Genomic DNA, 12,500 nt, shown 5'->3' on the forward strand with positions numbered 1-12,500 from the left:
TATGCAGTAAATGAGTTTCTTAACATGTTGATCCATTATAAGAAAATTCTTGAGTTATACTTGGATACCTTTGTTGGAAAAGTTACTGATGTTAATATGAATTTCTTGGTTTTATATTTTTTGAAATATTTTTGTGCGATGCATTTTAAAACAATGTAGTCAAGTTCAGGAAAGATTATATTTCTGCAAACATTCATATTTCTATAATATATTACAATCAAATACCATATTTTAAATCATTTAAGCCCTTGTTAATGGTATCCACCTCCGTTCTGAGGGAAGACGACGGCAGGACCGGAAACCTTGGGGTGTTGAGCCTTGCCGGAGTAGCTGACCTTGGCCACGAATCCCCTGCCGTGGTCAGCTGTGTAGTCGACCTGTAATGGAAAAATATATTATTTTAATTAGTAAAAGAAAAGCTGGGCCTTTTCATGGGTGTTGTTAAGTGAAAGATTTCATACTAGATTATGCAGTGGTAAGTTCCCATAAAGCGAAAATGTCAGATGTATAATGATTACGATTTGTTTGCGACCGTCGGGAAGGGCGACGGTGTAGGATCCCCACACGCTGTTTCCGTCGGACTTCTCATTCTGTCCGAAGTTGGTTCCTTTGTAGGCGTCGTTCACAGCGTAGTTGAAGCCGTATGGGATTGGGACCTGGGAGCGGAAGTGATTTAAGAAATTTAAAGTTCACTTAAAATCGGCGGAGTGCTTCAAGAGAAATACATAACAAGTATCAATAGTCACTTACAGAAGCATATACAGGTCCGTAGTTGTCCGGGAAGGCCTGTGCGACAGCCAACACAACCAGAAGTACGGTAGCCTGTAAGTGAAGAGCAGATCATATTTAACAGTACCGATGTAATGTTGATTTCCTGTAAAGTGTTTACACACACAGACACGACTTAAAATGTGATATATAAAAGTACTTTTTATCAACACAGTGTGGATCTGAAATGAAACATTTTTTCAGTGTTAAACACTTTGAATATACTTTGATGTGACTTATTGCTTTTCCATTGGTACAGTGCCCCGTTTTCTGTTGACACCTTGAAAAGATATAACCGGTTTTCGGAGCAGAACATGCGCACAAGTGTCGAACACGGCTTGTCTCTTCAATTGGATTGATAACCGACATCGATATAATTCCACATACGAATAAATAAGGAAACGCACTTGGTAAATCATCCTGTGAAGTTTGTAGTGGTGCTGGTGGTCGGTCCAGAGGAGGTAGAATGTGTCTGCATTGTTCATCCGTCCTCTTATATACTGCTGACTGTCACAGAAAATGGAATGGTACGATGACGAAGATCGATTTTCCAGTCAGGCTTTTCATTCAGGTTGGATGGTTTAGCCATGCATAATATATTTATATATTTATATCTAAATATGTAGTTATTTTCTAATACTTTGCGTTATGTTAGCACTAGCATTTTTAAAAGTATGAATTAAAACGTTTAGTGTATTGAACTGTAATTTGCGAAAATATTATTGTGATTGAATTAATTATTCAGTCCAAATAAGCATTTACGATGATGAAGTATTTCTAGACCGTTTGCGTTTATTTCTAGATGAATGCCAAACGGATGGAAATATACTCTGGTATGTAGATGTAACCACAACATTAATTATATATATATTTGTTTTCATAATCCTCTTGTCGCTTGTGACATGTCTCCTGTGATTGAATAGACGAAGAGATTTCTATCACATTTGTTTGTTAATAAAAAAAATAATATATTTATATTTGTATATTTATGAATAAGAGATGTTAGTGAATGAAAATAAGCTTACATTCCTAACCTGATATCTGTAAATTGAAAAGCACAAAACATATTGTCTCATGCTGGAAAATAGAAATTAGAATAATGCAATTAATAATAAGATTATATCTGTGAAGGTAGTAGATGAATGGAGCAGATTGAATGAAGATAATTATCACGCTAGACGAAAAGTTCCATGATATACCATAAAGATTTGGTAATTAGAAATGAGACATGCAATACTGTAAGGACATGTTATCAAGTCTAAATCGATTTTCGTTCTTCTCTGTTTTTTATATTCGTATTCTTTTCCAAAGTTTCATATAATGTTTTATCATTATTTCAGAAGTCATTACGCCCGATTCGTATGCGTTGGTAATGCAAATTAGTTGCAACATCTATTTTTTATTTTTCGATCAAGACCTCTTAAAGAAGACGAAATAATGAAGAAAGGAAACAGAATTTGTGTATAAATATTATATGTGTATGTATATGTATATATGTATGTTTGTATATATATGTATGCGTGTATATATATATATATATATATATATATATATATATATATATATATATATATACAAACGTATATACAAATTTATATATGTATATATGTTTATATATCTATAAATATGGATATGTATATTATATATATATATATATATTTACATATATAGATATATATCTGGTTTTATATATATATATAATTATATGATGTATACAATATATATATATATATATATATATATATATATATATATATGTATATATATATGTATATGCATATGATATATGAATTTATGTATATATACATATATACATATGTATATTTATTTGTTTTATATCTATTTATTGTGTCATAATGAACGTTCCCGTGAATATACGATTTAATGAGTTTGCATACCAACAGGAGGTAAAAGTATTTTTCCACACTTATTACTTTTAGTATTATCATCATCATCCCCACCACCATATTACTATTAATAAATCATAATGCCCACCACTATTACCATCACCACCATCATCATCAATGATCATCATCAGCATCATCATCACCATTCTCATCCTCATCCATATCCTCAACATTATCATTATCATTATTTGAATAGCAATCAGCATTAATTTTATGTATGTGTGAAAAAATCTGACGTAAATGTATTTTCATATGTCATGCCATTTTGTCTCTCAAAGGTAACAAAATTCCAATTTTACATGAATAAGTTATGAGCAGAATGAGTTATATTGCACAGTGCAAGGAATGTTGGTCCCTGTAATTTTATGATTATGTCTTTTACGAGGACGTCGAATGCAGTGGATATATGTGTTGGTGGAGAGTGACATAAAGGAGACACGGTATTCTTTTCATGTAGTATTATTGCTTCCATTGCTTTTGTATTTTCGATGTGTAAAATTCTGATGGTAATAAGGATGTCTTATATTGATGGTTACTCTTTTTGTACGCACATTCAAGTTAAAAGTAAATAAGTTATTCGCATCACATTGATTATTTATTTTTCTATATTGAATACATTGTTGAATATAATACTATAAGACATGACTCGTCCCTGTTAGTGGTATCCTCCTCCGTTCTGAGGGAAGACGACGGCAGGACCAGAAACCTTTGGGTGTTGAGCTTTGCCGGAGAAGCTGACCTTGGCCACGAATCCCCTTCCATGGTCAGCTGTGTAGTCGACCTGCAAATGAAGGGAATATACAACATAACATAAAGTGGTTACGTATTGTGATTGTCTAATAATTGTGGTATTTTCTGTGTAAATTAAGTAGAAGATATGTGTCAAAAGCATGAGGATATACTTTTTGTTTGCGACCGTCGGGGAGGGCGACGGTGTAGGATCCCCACACGCTGTTTCCGTCGGACTTCTCATTCTGTCCGAAGTTGGTTCCTTTGTAAGCGTCGTTCACAGCGTAGTTGAAGCCGTATGGGATTGGGACCTGGGAGCGGAAATGATTTGGGAAATTTAAAGTTCACTTAAAATCGGTGGAGTGCTTCAATAGAAATACATAACAAGTATTAATAGGCACTTACAGAAGCATATACAGGTCCGTAGTTGTCCGGGAAGGCCTGTGCGACAGCCAACACAACCAGAAGTACGGTAGCCTGTAAGTGAAGAGCAGATCATATTTAACAGTACCGATATAATGTTGATTTCCTGTAAAGCGTTTACACACACAGACACGACTTAAAATGTGATATATAAAAGTACTTTATATCAACACAGTGTGGATCTGAAATGAAACATTTTTTTCAGTGCTAAACACTTTGAATATACTTTGGTGTGACTTATTGCTTTTCCATTGGTTTTCTGTTGACACCTTAAAAAGATATAACCGGTTTTTCGGAGCAGAACATGCGCACAAGTGTCGAACACGGCTTGTCTCTTCAATTGGATTGATAACCGACATCGATATAATTCCACATACGAATAAATAAGGAAACACACTTGGTAAATCATCCTGTGAAGTTTGTAGTGTGCTGGTGGTCGGTCCAGAGGAGGTAGAATGTGTCTACATTGTTCATCCGTCCTCTTATATACTGCTGACTGTCACAGAAAATGGAATGGTACGATGACGAAGATCGATTTTCTAGTCAGGCTTTTCATTCAGGTTGGATGGTTTAGCCATGCATAATATATTTATATATTTATATCTGAATATGTAGTTATTTTCTAATACGTTGCGTTATGTTAGCACTAGCATTTTTAAAAGTATAAATTAAAACGTTTAGTGTATTGAACTGTAATTTGCGAAAATATTATTGTGATTGAATTAATTATTCAGTCCAAATAAGCATTTACAATGATGAAGTATTTCTAGGCCGTTTACGTTTATTTCTAGATAAATGCCAAACGGATGGAAATATACTCTGGTATGTAGACGTAACCACAACATTAATTATATATATATATTTGTTTTCATAATCCTCTTGTCGCTTGTGACATGTCTCCTGTGATTGAATAGAAAAAGACATTTCTATCACATTTGTTTGTTAATAAAAAAATTTAATATATTTATATTTGTATATTGATGAATAAGAGATGTTAGTGAATGAAAATAAGCTTACATTCTTAACCTGATATCTGTAAATTGAAAAGCACAAAATATATTGTCTCATGCTGGAAAATAGAAATTAGAATAATGCAATTAATAATATTATATATGAGAAGGTAGTAGATGAATGGAGCAGATTGAATGAAGATAATTATCACGCTAGACGAAAAGTTCCATGATATACCATAAAGATTTGGTAATTAGAAATGAGACATGCAATACTGTAAGGACATGTTATCAAATCTAAATCGATTTTCGTACTTCTCTGTTTTTCATATTCGTATTCTTTTCCAAAGTTTCATATAATTTTTCATCATTAATTCAGAAGTCATAACGCCCGATTCTTATGCGTTAGTAATGGAAATTAGTTGCAGCATCTATTTTTTATTTTTCGATCAAGACCTCTTGAAGAAGACGAAATAATGAAGAAAGGAAACAGAATTTGTGTATAAATATTATATATGTATGTATATATATATGCGTGTATATATATATATATATATATATATATATATATATATATATATACACACAAACGTATATACAGATTTATATATGTATATATGTTTATATATTTATAAATATGGATATGTATATTATATATATATATATATATATATATATATATATATATATATATATATATTTACATATATAGATATATAGATATATAGATATATAGATATATATGGTTTTATATATATATATAATTATATGATGTATACAATCTATATATATATATATATATATATATATATGCATATGATATATGAATATATGCATATATACATATATACATATATACATACGTATATTTATTTGTTTTATATCTATTTATTGTGTCATAATGAGTTAATGAGTTTGCATACCAACAGGAGGTAAAAGTATTTTTCCACACTTATTACTGTTAGTATTATCAGCATCCCCACCACCATATTACTATTAATAAATCATAATCCCCACCACTATTACAGTGACCATCACCATCATCATAATGATCAGCATCAGCATCACCATCAACATCATCACCATTCTCATCCTCATCCATATCCTCAACATTATCATTATCATTATTTGAATAGCAATCAGCATTAATTTTATGTATGTGTGAAAAAATCTGACGTAAATGTATTTTCATATGTCATGCCATTTTGTCTCTCAAAGGTAACAAAATTCCAATTTTACATGAATAAGTTATGAGCAGAATGAGTTATATTGCACAGTGCAAGGAATGTTGGTCCCTGTAATTTTATGATTGTCTTTTACGAGGACGTCGAATGCAGTGGATGTATGTGTTGGTGGAGAGTGACATAAAGGAGACACGGTATTCTTTTCATGTAGTATTATTGCTTCCATTGCTTTTGTATTTTCGATGTGTAAAATTCTGATGGTAATAAGGATGTCTTATATTGATGGTTGCTCTTTTTTTACGCACATTCAAGTTAAAAGTAAGTTATTCGCATCATATTGATTATTTATTTTTCTATATTGAATACATTGTTGAATATAATACTATAACACATGACTCGTCTCTGTTAGTGGTATCCTCCTCCGTTCTGAGGGAAGACGACGGCAGGACCAGAAACCTTTGGGTGTTGAGCTTTGCCGGAGAAGCTGACCTTGGCCACGAATCCCCTTCCATGGTCAGCTGTGTAGTCGACCTGCAAATGAAGGGAATATACAACATAACATAAAGTGGTTACGTATTGTGATTGTCTAATAATTGTGGTATTTTCTGTGTAAATTAAGTAGAAGATATGTGTCAAAAGCATGAGGATATACTTTTTGTTTGCGACCGTCGGGGAGGGCGACGGTGTAGGATCCCCACACGCTGTTTCCGTCGGACTTCTCATTCTGGCCGAAGTTGGTTCCTTTGTAGGCGTCGTTCACGGCGTAGTTGAAGCCGTACGGTATTGGTCCCTGGGATCGAAATTGGAAATTAAAGGGGATTTGCTGTTAAAACGATGCAGCGTTTCAGAAAATAAGATTTCGTTAATCACTTACAGAAGCATATACTGGTCCATAGCTATCAGGGTAGGCTTGTGCGACTGCCAACACGACCAAAAGAACGGATGCCTGTCAATGAAAAAGATCATCTAATGTAATTTCGATTTCCCACACGTACAGATAAATGTCAATTATTGAATTTCTTTCGTAAAACTTAAAGCTCACTAAACTTAACACCGGTACTGTTGTGAAGTAGATAGTCCCATATTTGTTTTTTGGATATTGTGTCATATTACATTTCAATGGATCTACATTTTCTGTGTTTGAATTTGATATATTGCACCGATTTCTAACATCTTACAATGAACACTGTTAAGTAAACACACTTGGTAAATCATCTTGAGAGTATGTAGTGGTGTTGGGCTGGTGATCTTTGGAGGTAGAATGGCTTTGCATTGCTCATGCGTCCATTATATACTGCTGTCAGCTGTCACCTAGAATGTCATGATACGATGACGAAGATTGATTTTCCAGCCGTGATTTTTTTCAGGATTGAGAAGTCATTTCGATTTGGATTCGGTGGTTGTCGGTGAACTCCCTTTGTTCAGAATTATAGATTTTTTTTTTTACTGTTTCCGATCAGTTTGCATTGACATATATTTTAATAGAATTTATTATAAGAGCTGTTCCAATTTACAACAGAAAAATGTTTCCTGGTCAATATATATATATATATATATATATATATATATATATGCATCTGTATATACATATATATGTATCTGTATATATGTATATACATATATGTATATGTATCTATATATTTATATATAGATATGTGTATGTATATGTATATATCTATATATTTATATATAGATATGTGTATGTATATGTATATATATATATTTATATATAGATATGTGTATGTATCTATATGTATATGTATATGTATATATATATATGTATAAGAAGTGTATCTGTATATATGTATATGTATGTGTATCTGTATATATGTATATGTATCTTTATGTATGTATATGCATCTGTATATATACGTATATATTTATATATGTATATATATGTATATGTATATATTTGTATATATATGTATATATATGTATATGTATATATATGTATATGTATATATATGTATATATATGTATATGTATATATATGTATAAGCGTTTATATGTATATATGTGTAAGTATTTATATGTATATATGTATGTATATGTATATATGTATGTATATGTGTATATGTATATATATGTATATGTATATATATACTTATATGTTTATATGTATATACATGTATGTATGTATATGTATATATATACTTATATGTTTATATGTATATACATGTATGTATGTATATGTATATATATACTTATATATATACATAGGTAGATATAAACATATACATATAAATAGACACACATATATATTAAACTGATGAAAATGTTATATGTTATCATATTCATATTTAAGGTTCCAATTTTATTTTTGTTGTGACTGTTTTTAAGTTTTTAGGTTATAGAATACATTTTGCTTAATAAAAATATACTAAATTTGGCTATATTAATATCATCTCGAAGTATCGACTAAGACTAAGAGGTTATAGAATACATTTTGCTTAATAGAAATATACTAAATTTAGATACATTAATATCATTTCAAGTATCGACTAAGACATTGTTTTATTTTATGGTGTGCTTGGCTGAATCAAAAGCACAGTATAAACAGATAGTGAAAGAATAATGACTCGAGTTTGAAATTAAGATCTCATGAAATTAAAATCCTGATTTCATCGGTATTATCCCCTAAAGCAAAACTGGCTAAGAATCTGTAAACAACTTGTATATTCATAATGTCATTAACCCGTACAGTCATTGGTGTGGGGACGGTACAGCTTAAGAGGGTGTTTTCCCTTAGCGAAGAAGTATTATTAGCTCATTATCACTGATAATGGGACGTGGTGAAATGAAGGGCATTCAATGTAGTTTAATCATCTTTTAAAACAAATAATTTGTAGATATATATATATATTTTTTTTGATACCTTAATGTGTTTTAGTTGAAAGAAAGAGACCATATTGTATTGTTTTTACAGTGATCCCCAATTTGTTACTGCTTGATGTTTATTAGTTATCGTCTTTAAATGATGTAAAGTGTGTTATTATATTTATGGATTTCGATCTAGAAGTCTGATATTTAGGCGTGATTGTTTTCCTTTTTTTGTTTTTGTTTATGGTTGAATGGTAAAAAAGAGATTGGCTTTTCTCTGAACATTTACATTTTTATTGGATATATCATGAAGCAACACCAAAGTCAAGCAAATTATCATTAATGGTATCCGCCTCCATTTTGTGGGAAGACGACGGCAGGACCTGAAACTTTAGGGTGTTGAGCCTTGCCAGAGAAGGTGACTTTGGCCACGAATCCCCTTCCATGGTCAGCGGTGTAATCAACCTGTAAATGAAAGGAAATCTTTTTAGAACGGAGTTGCATTGTACTTAATATTAATTCATAATAACGTTTGAATGCTTGATATGCAAGGGCATTATGAACTATGAAATAAAATGTAAAAATGGAATGAATAATGTAATTCTTAATTACGGTTTGTTTGCGACCGTCGGGGAGAGCGACGGTGTAGGATCCCCACACGCTGTTTCCGTCGGACTTCTCATTCTGGCCGAAGTTGGTTCCTTTGTAGGCGTCGTTCACGGCGTAGTTGAAGCCGTATGGGATTGGGACCTAGGAAAGAAAGATATAAGGCAACTCGTTTTCTTATGCTTAGAAATATAAGAAGAAAAAAAGAGTGGCAAAAAAATCCCAAAAACTTACAGAGGCATATACTGGTCCATAGTTATCAGGATGGGCCTGCGTAACAGCCAACACCACCAGAATTACAGTTGCCTGTAAATGGAATAGATTATATGTTACTATTAATTTAGATTGCTAATGAACTCAAACAGTTTTTATATGTTCATTTATATATGTTTCTATCAATAACGAACTAATATCCATTTGTTGCAAAACAAAATATATATTTTATTGGTTGCCAGTTAAGATATTTTTGATATGATGTACTGCATTTTGATAATTAAGTATGAATTTTCATACAAAATATGATATAAACCATTTTTGGAAATGCATTGCCAACACATTCAAGCAAATAGTCGAACACACTTGACAAATCATTTTGTGACTGTGAGGTAATGCTGGTGGTGTCTTTGGTGGTAGAATGGAGCTGTATTGTTCTTGCTGCCTTTTATAGTCTGCTGACTGCCACTTGGAATGTGATAATAAGATGACAAGGGCCGATTTTCCAGTCACGGATTGTTCAACCTTGATTAACTGACGTCTATGTAATGTGCGTGTGATGTTTGGAGAGGAACTCGATTTCTTTGGAGACTTGTTTGTTAGAAGTCAGGTGTGTGTGTGTGTGTGTTTGTGTTTGTGTGTCGTCAAGCCTCATTTTGAGATTCCTAACAAAATCATTTAGGAATTTTGAATTTTATTTGCTATTTGTCTGAGAATGCTGAGTTGTCTACTACAATTACATCAAAGTATTTTTCGTAATTGTTATATTTTCCTACTTGCAAAGTTTTCATATTATCACAGATAATTCTTGAACATTTAATTAATTGCTGTGCCATTTTACTACTGTACTTATATTTTTTTAAGTGATGACCGAAACTTTTTATAATTTCATGATTGACAAATTCAGTTGGTAGATCAATAAATTAACTATAAACAGTCCGAATAGTCATAGTGTGTTAACTTGTTAAGTTTAATTACCATACGTTTGAGTGGAATGGCTCTAGAGAAGATGAACATCGTGTTCAATAAGGGATAGATTAACCCTCTGATAAGGTTGTCAATGATCATCGGTAATGTGACAGATGATATTCTTTGAGTCTGTAATTAGGAAGTCTAGTTTTCTTTTTATATCCATTTTAAGGTTCATTGATACTCACCTCATTTTTATATCTATCGGTAGACTATTCTATCTTAACTTGAGTTCAGTTGCTATTAATTTTCATATATTTTTTCATATGTAGATATATGAGTTGGAAATATATATATATTTTCATTTGGTTCATTTGCATTTAATTATTTATTACATACATTATGGGCAAAGGAAACGTGGTCAGCTGTGTAATCCAGCCTGTAATCGGGAAGTAGTAATACAGATGTTATGTAGCATTGCCCAGGCGATAAAAAGAGAGAATGGTTAGGCATTGCCTCTAATTACATTTTTCTTGCGACCACCGGGGATGGCAACGGTTTAGGAATTCCACACGCTCTTTCCGTCAGACTTTTCAATGTGACCTAGTCTCTTTTTAAGCTTTGTGCACTGCTTTGTTGAGAATGCAGAATGTAAAAAAATAAAGGTCATTTGGAACTCTATATGCTTATTTATGAAAAATCAGGATGAATATCTTAATTTGCAAGGTTGGCAAGTGTAACAGTCAACGCCACAAAAAGTTATTTTGTATATTGGATGATTGATACTTTATATATCGTCTTTGCAAGACTTTGAGCATAAATTAGGTATTATGTTTAGAATTGCGCAGTGATGTAATGCTTAACTCAAATGCAGGTAAATAAGAATAATTCTAGTTATGCACAGGTAAATTCACAAGAAACTCACTTGCTAAATGATATTATTTATCCACGAATGAGCGAGACTGCTGACTGGCGCGAGAATGGCTTAACGCTGATCTATATCACTGACTGTCACCGTGAATGACAGTCTATTGACAAAGATCCTGAAGTTTTTGAGTTTTTCAGCTTTGACAGTCCGATTTTGCGATTTTGGTTATAATGTTTTGGGAAAACTTGATGGAGGTAGTTTGGGAAAAGGGAAAATTAGTTACGTGCTTTAGTGATGTATTTCGTTTTTTGCAGTTATGTCGATAGAGGTATTGTGAGGTTTTAATTTTTGTAATCCATAATCGTCATTTAGCGCTGTAGAACAAGCGACTGTACACTATTTTAATTTCACGTTCACTTTAATTCCCATTTATATTTCACGTGAAATGGCGTGTTTATGTTCCTTTGTAGGTGCATGTTTCACCGTTGATGTCAAGGTAAACACACACACACACACACACACACACACACACACACACACACACACACACACACACACACACACACACACACACACACACACACACACACACATCGAAACATATTTGTGTATACGTGTATGATAAAACACAGTTTTTACTGCTTTTTCACTGTTTCATCAACAGTATAAACTAATATATATATATATATATATATATATATATATATGTATGTATATAAAGATATATATATATATATATGTAGATAAATATATGTATATATATACATATATATGTATATTATATATGTATATATAATATATATAATATATATATATATATATATATATATAATATATATATATATATATATATATATATTATATATACTTATATATACTTATATATATACATATATATAATATATATATATATATATATATATATATATATATAATATAATATATGCATATGATATATATATATATATGATATATATGATTTATATATATATATATATATATATATATATATATATATATATATATATATATATATATATAAAACCCCCTCAACCCACACACTCTTTAAATATGAAGCGTTCTCTCTCAAAGCGCATCCTGGTAATGAGAAGAATGGTTAATG

The 12,500-nt window shown here is 31.4% G+C and overlaps 5 protein-coding genes across 26 annotated transcripts in view; 1 reads left to right on the forward strand and 4 right to left on the reverse strand.

Moving 5' to 3' along the window:
* The window catches only part of rg (A kinase anchor protein rugose), a 1,000,951-nt gene that overhangs the window by 385,137 nt on the left and 603,314 nt on the right, over positions 1 to 12,500 (forward strand). The gene's annotated exons all lie outside the window — the stretch shown is intronic.
* LOC147471891 (cuticle protein 18.6-like) lies at positions 220 to 1,326 on the reverse strand. The gene is made up of 4 exons (XM_086535986.1): positions 1,176 to 1,326; positions 751 to 822; positions 519 to 656; positions 220 to 377 (listed from the first exon to the last, which is right to left on the reverse strand). Exons 1-4 carry the CDS (start codon positions 1,251 to 1,253, stop codon positions 252 to 254), a joined length of 414 nt encoding a protein of 137 aa, XP_086392112.1. The 5' UTR covers positions 1,254 to 1,326; the 3' UTR covers positions 220 to 251.
* On the reverse strand, positions 3,303 to 4,186 carry LOC147471892 (larval cuticle protein A3A-like). The gene is made up of 4 exons (XM_086535304.1): positions 4,054 to 4,186; positions 3,810 to 3,901; positions 3,578 to 3,715; positions 3,303 to 3,456 (listed from the first exon to the last, which is right to left on the reverse strand). The coding sequence occupies exons 1-4, from the start codon at positions 4,184 to 4,186 to the stop codon at positions 3,331 to 3,333; spliced, it is 489 nt and encodes a 162-aa protein (XP_086391430.1). The 3' UTR covers positions 3,303 to 3,330.
* On the reverse strand, positions 6,367 to 7,234 carry LOC122262818 (cuticle protein 19-like). The gene is made up of 4 exons (XM_086535981.1): positions 7,165 to 7,234; positions 6,836 to 6,907; positions 6,614 to 6,751; positions 6,367 to 6,492 (listed from the first exon to the last, which is right to left on the reverse strand). The coding sequence occupies exons 1-4, from the start codon at positions 7,174 to 7,176 to the stop codon at positions 6,367 to 6,369; spliced, it is 348 nt and encodes a 115-aa protein (XP_086392107.1). The 5' UTR covers positions 7,177 to 7,234.
* On the reverse strand, positions 9,105 to 10,006 carry LOC147471893 (cuticle protein 19-like). The gene is made up of 4 exons (XM_086535980.1): positions 9,967 to 10,006; positions 9,622 to 9,693; positions 9,394 to 9,531; positions 9,105 to 9,246 (listed from the first exon to the last, which is right to left on the reverse strand). The coding sequence occupies exons 1-4, from the start codon at positions 9,976 to 9,978 to the stop codon at positions 9,121 to 9,123; spliced, it is 348 nt and encodes a 115-aa protein (XP_086392106.1). The 5' UTR covers positions 9,979 to 10,006; the 3' UTR covers positions 9,105 to 9,120.

The sequence above is a fragment of the Penaeus japonicus genome, unplaced genomic scaffold, assembly GCF_977035675.1.
Source record: "Penaeus japonicus unplaced genomic scaffold, GWHDUDI00000001_assembly GWHDUDI00000004, whole genome shotgun sequence".
NCBI lineage: Eukaryota > Metazoa > Arthropoda > Malacostraca > Decapoda > Penaeidae > Penaeus > Penaeus japonicus.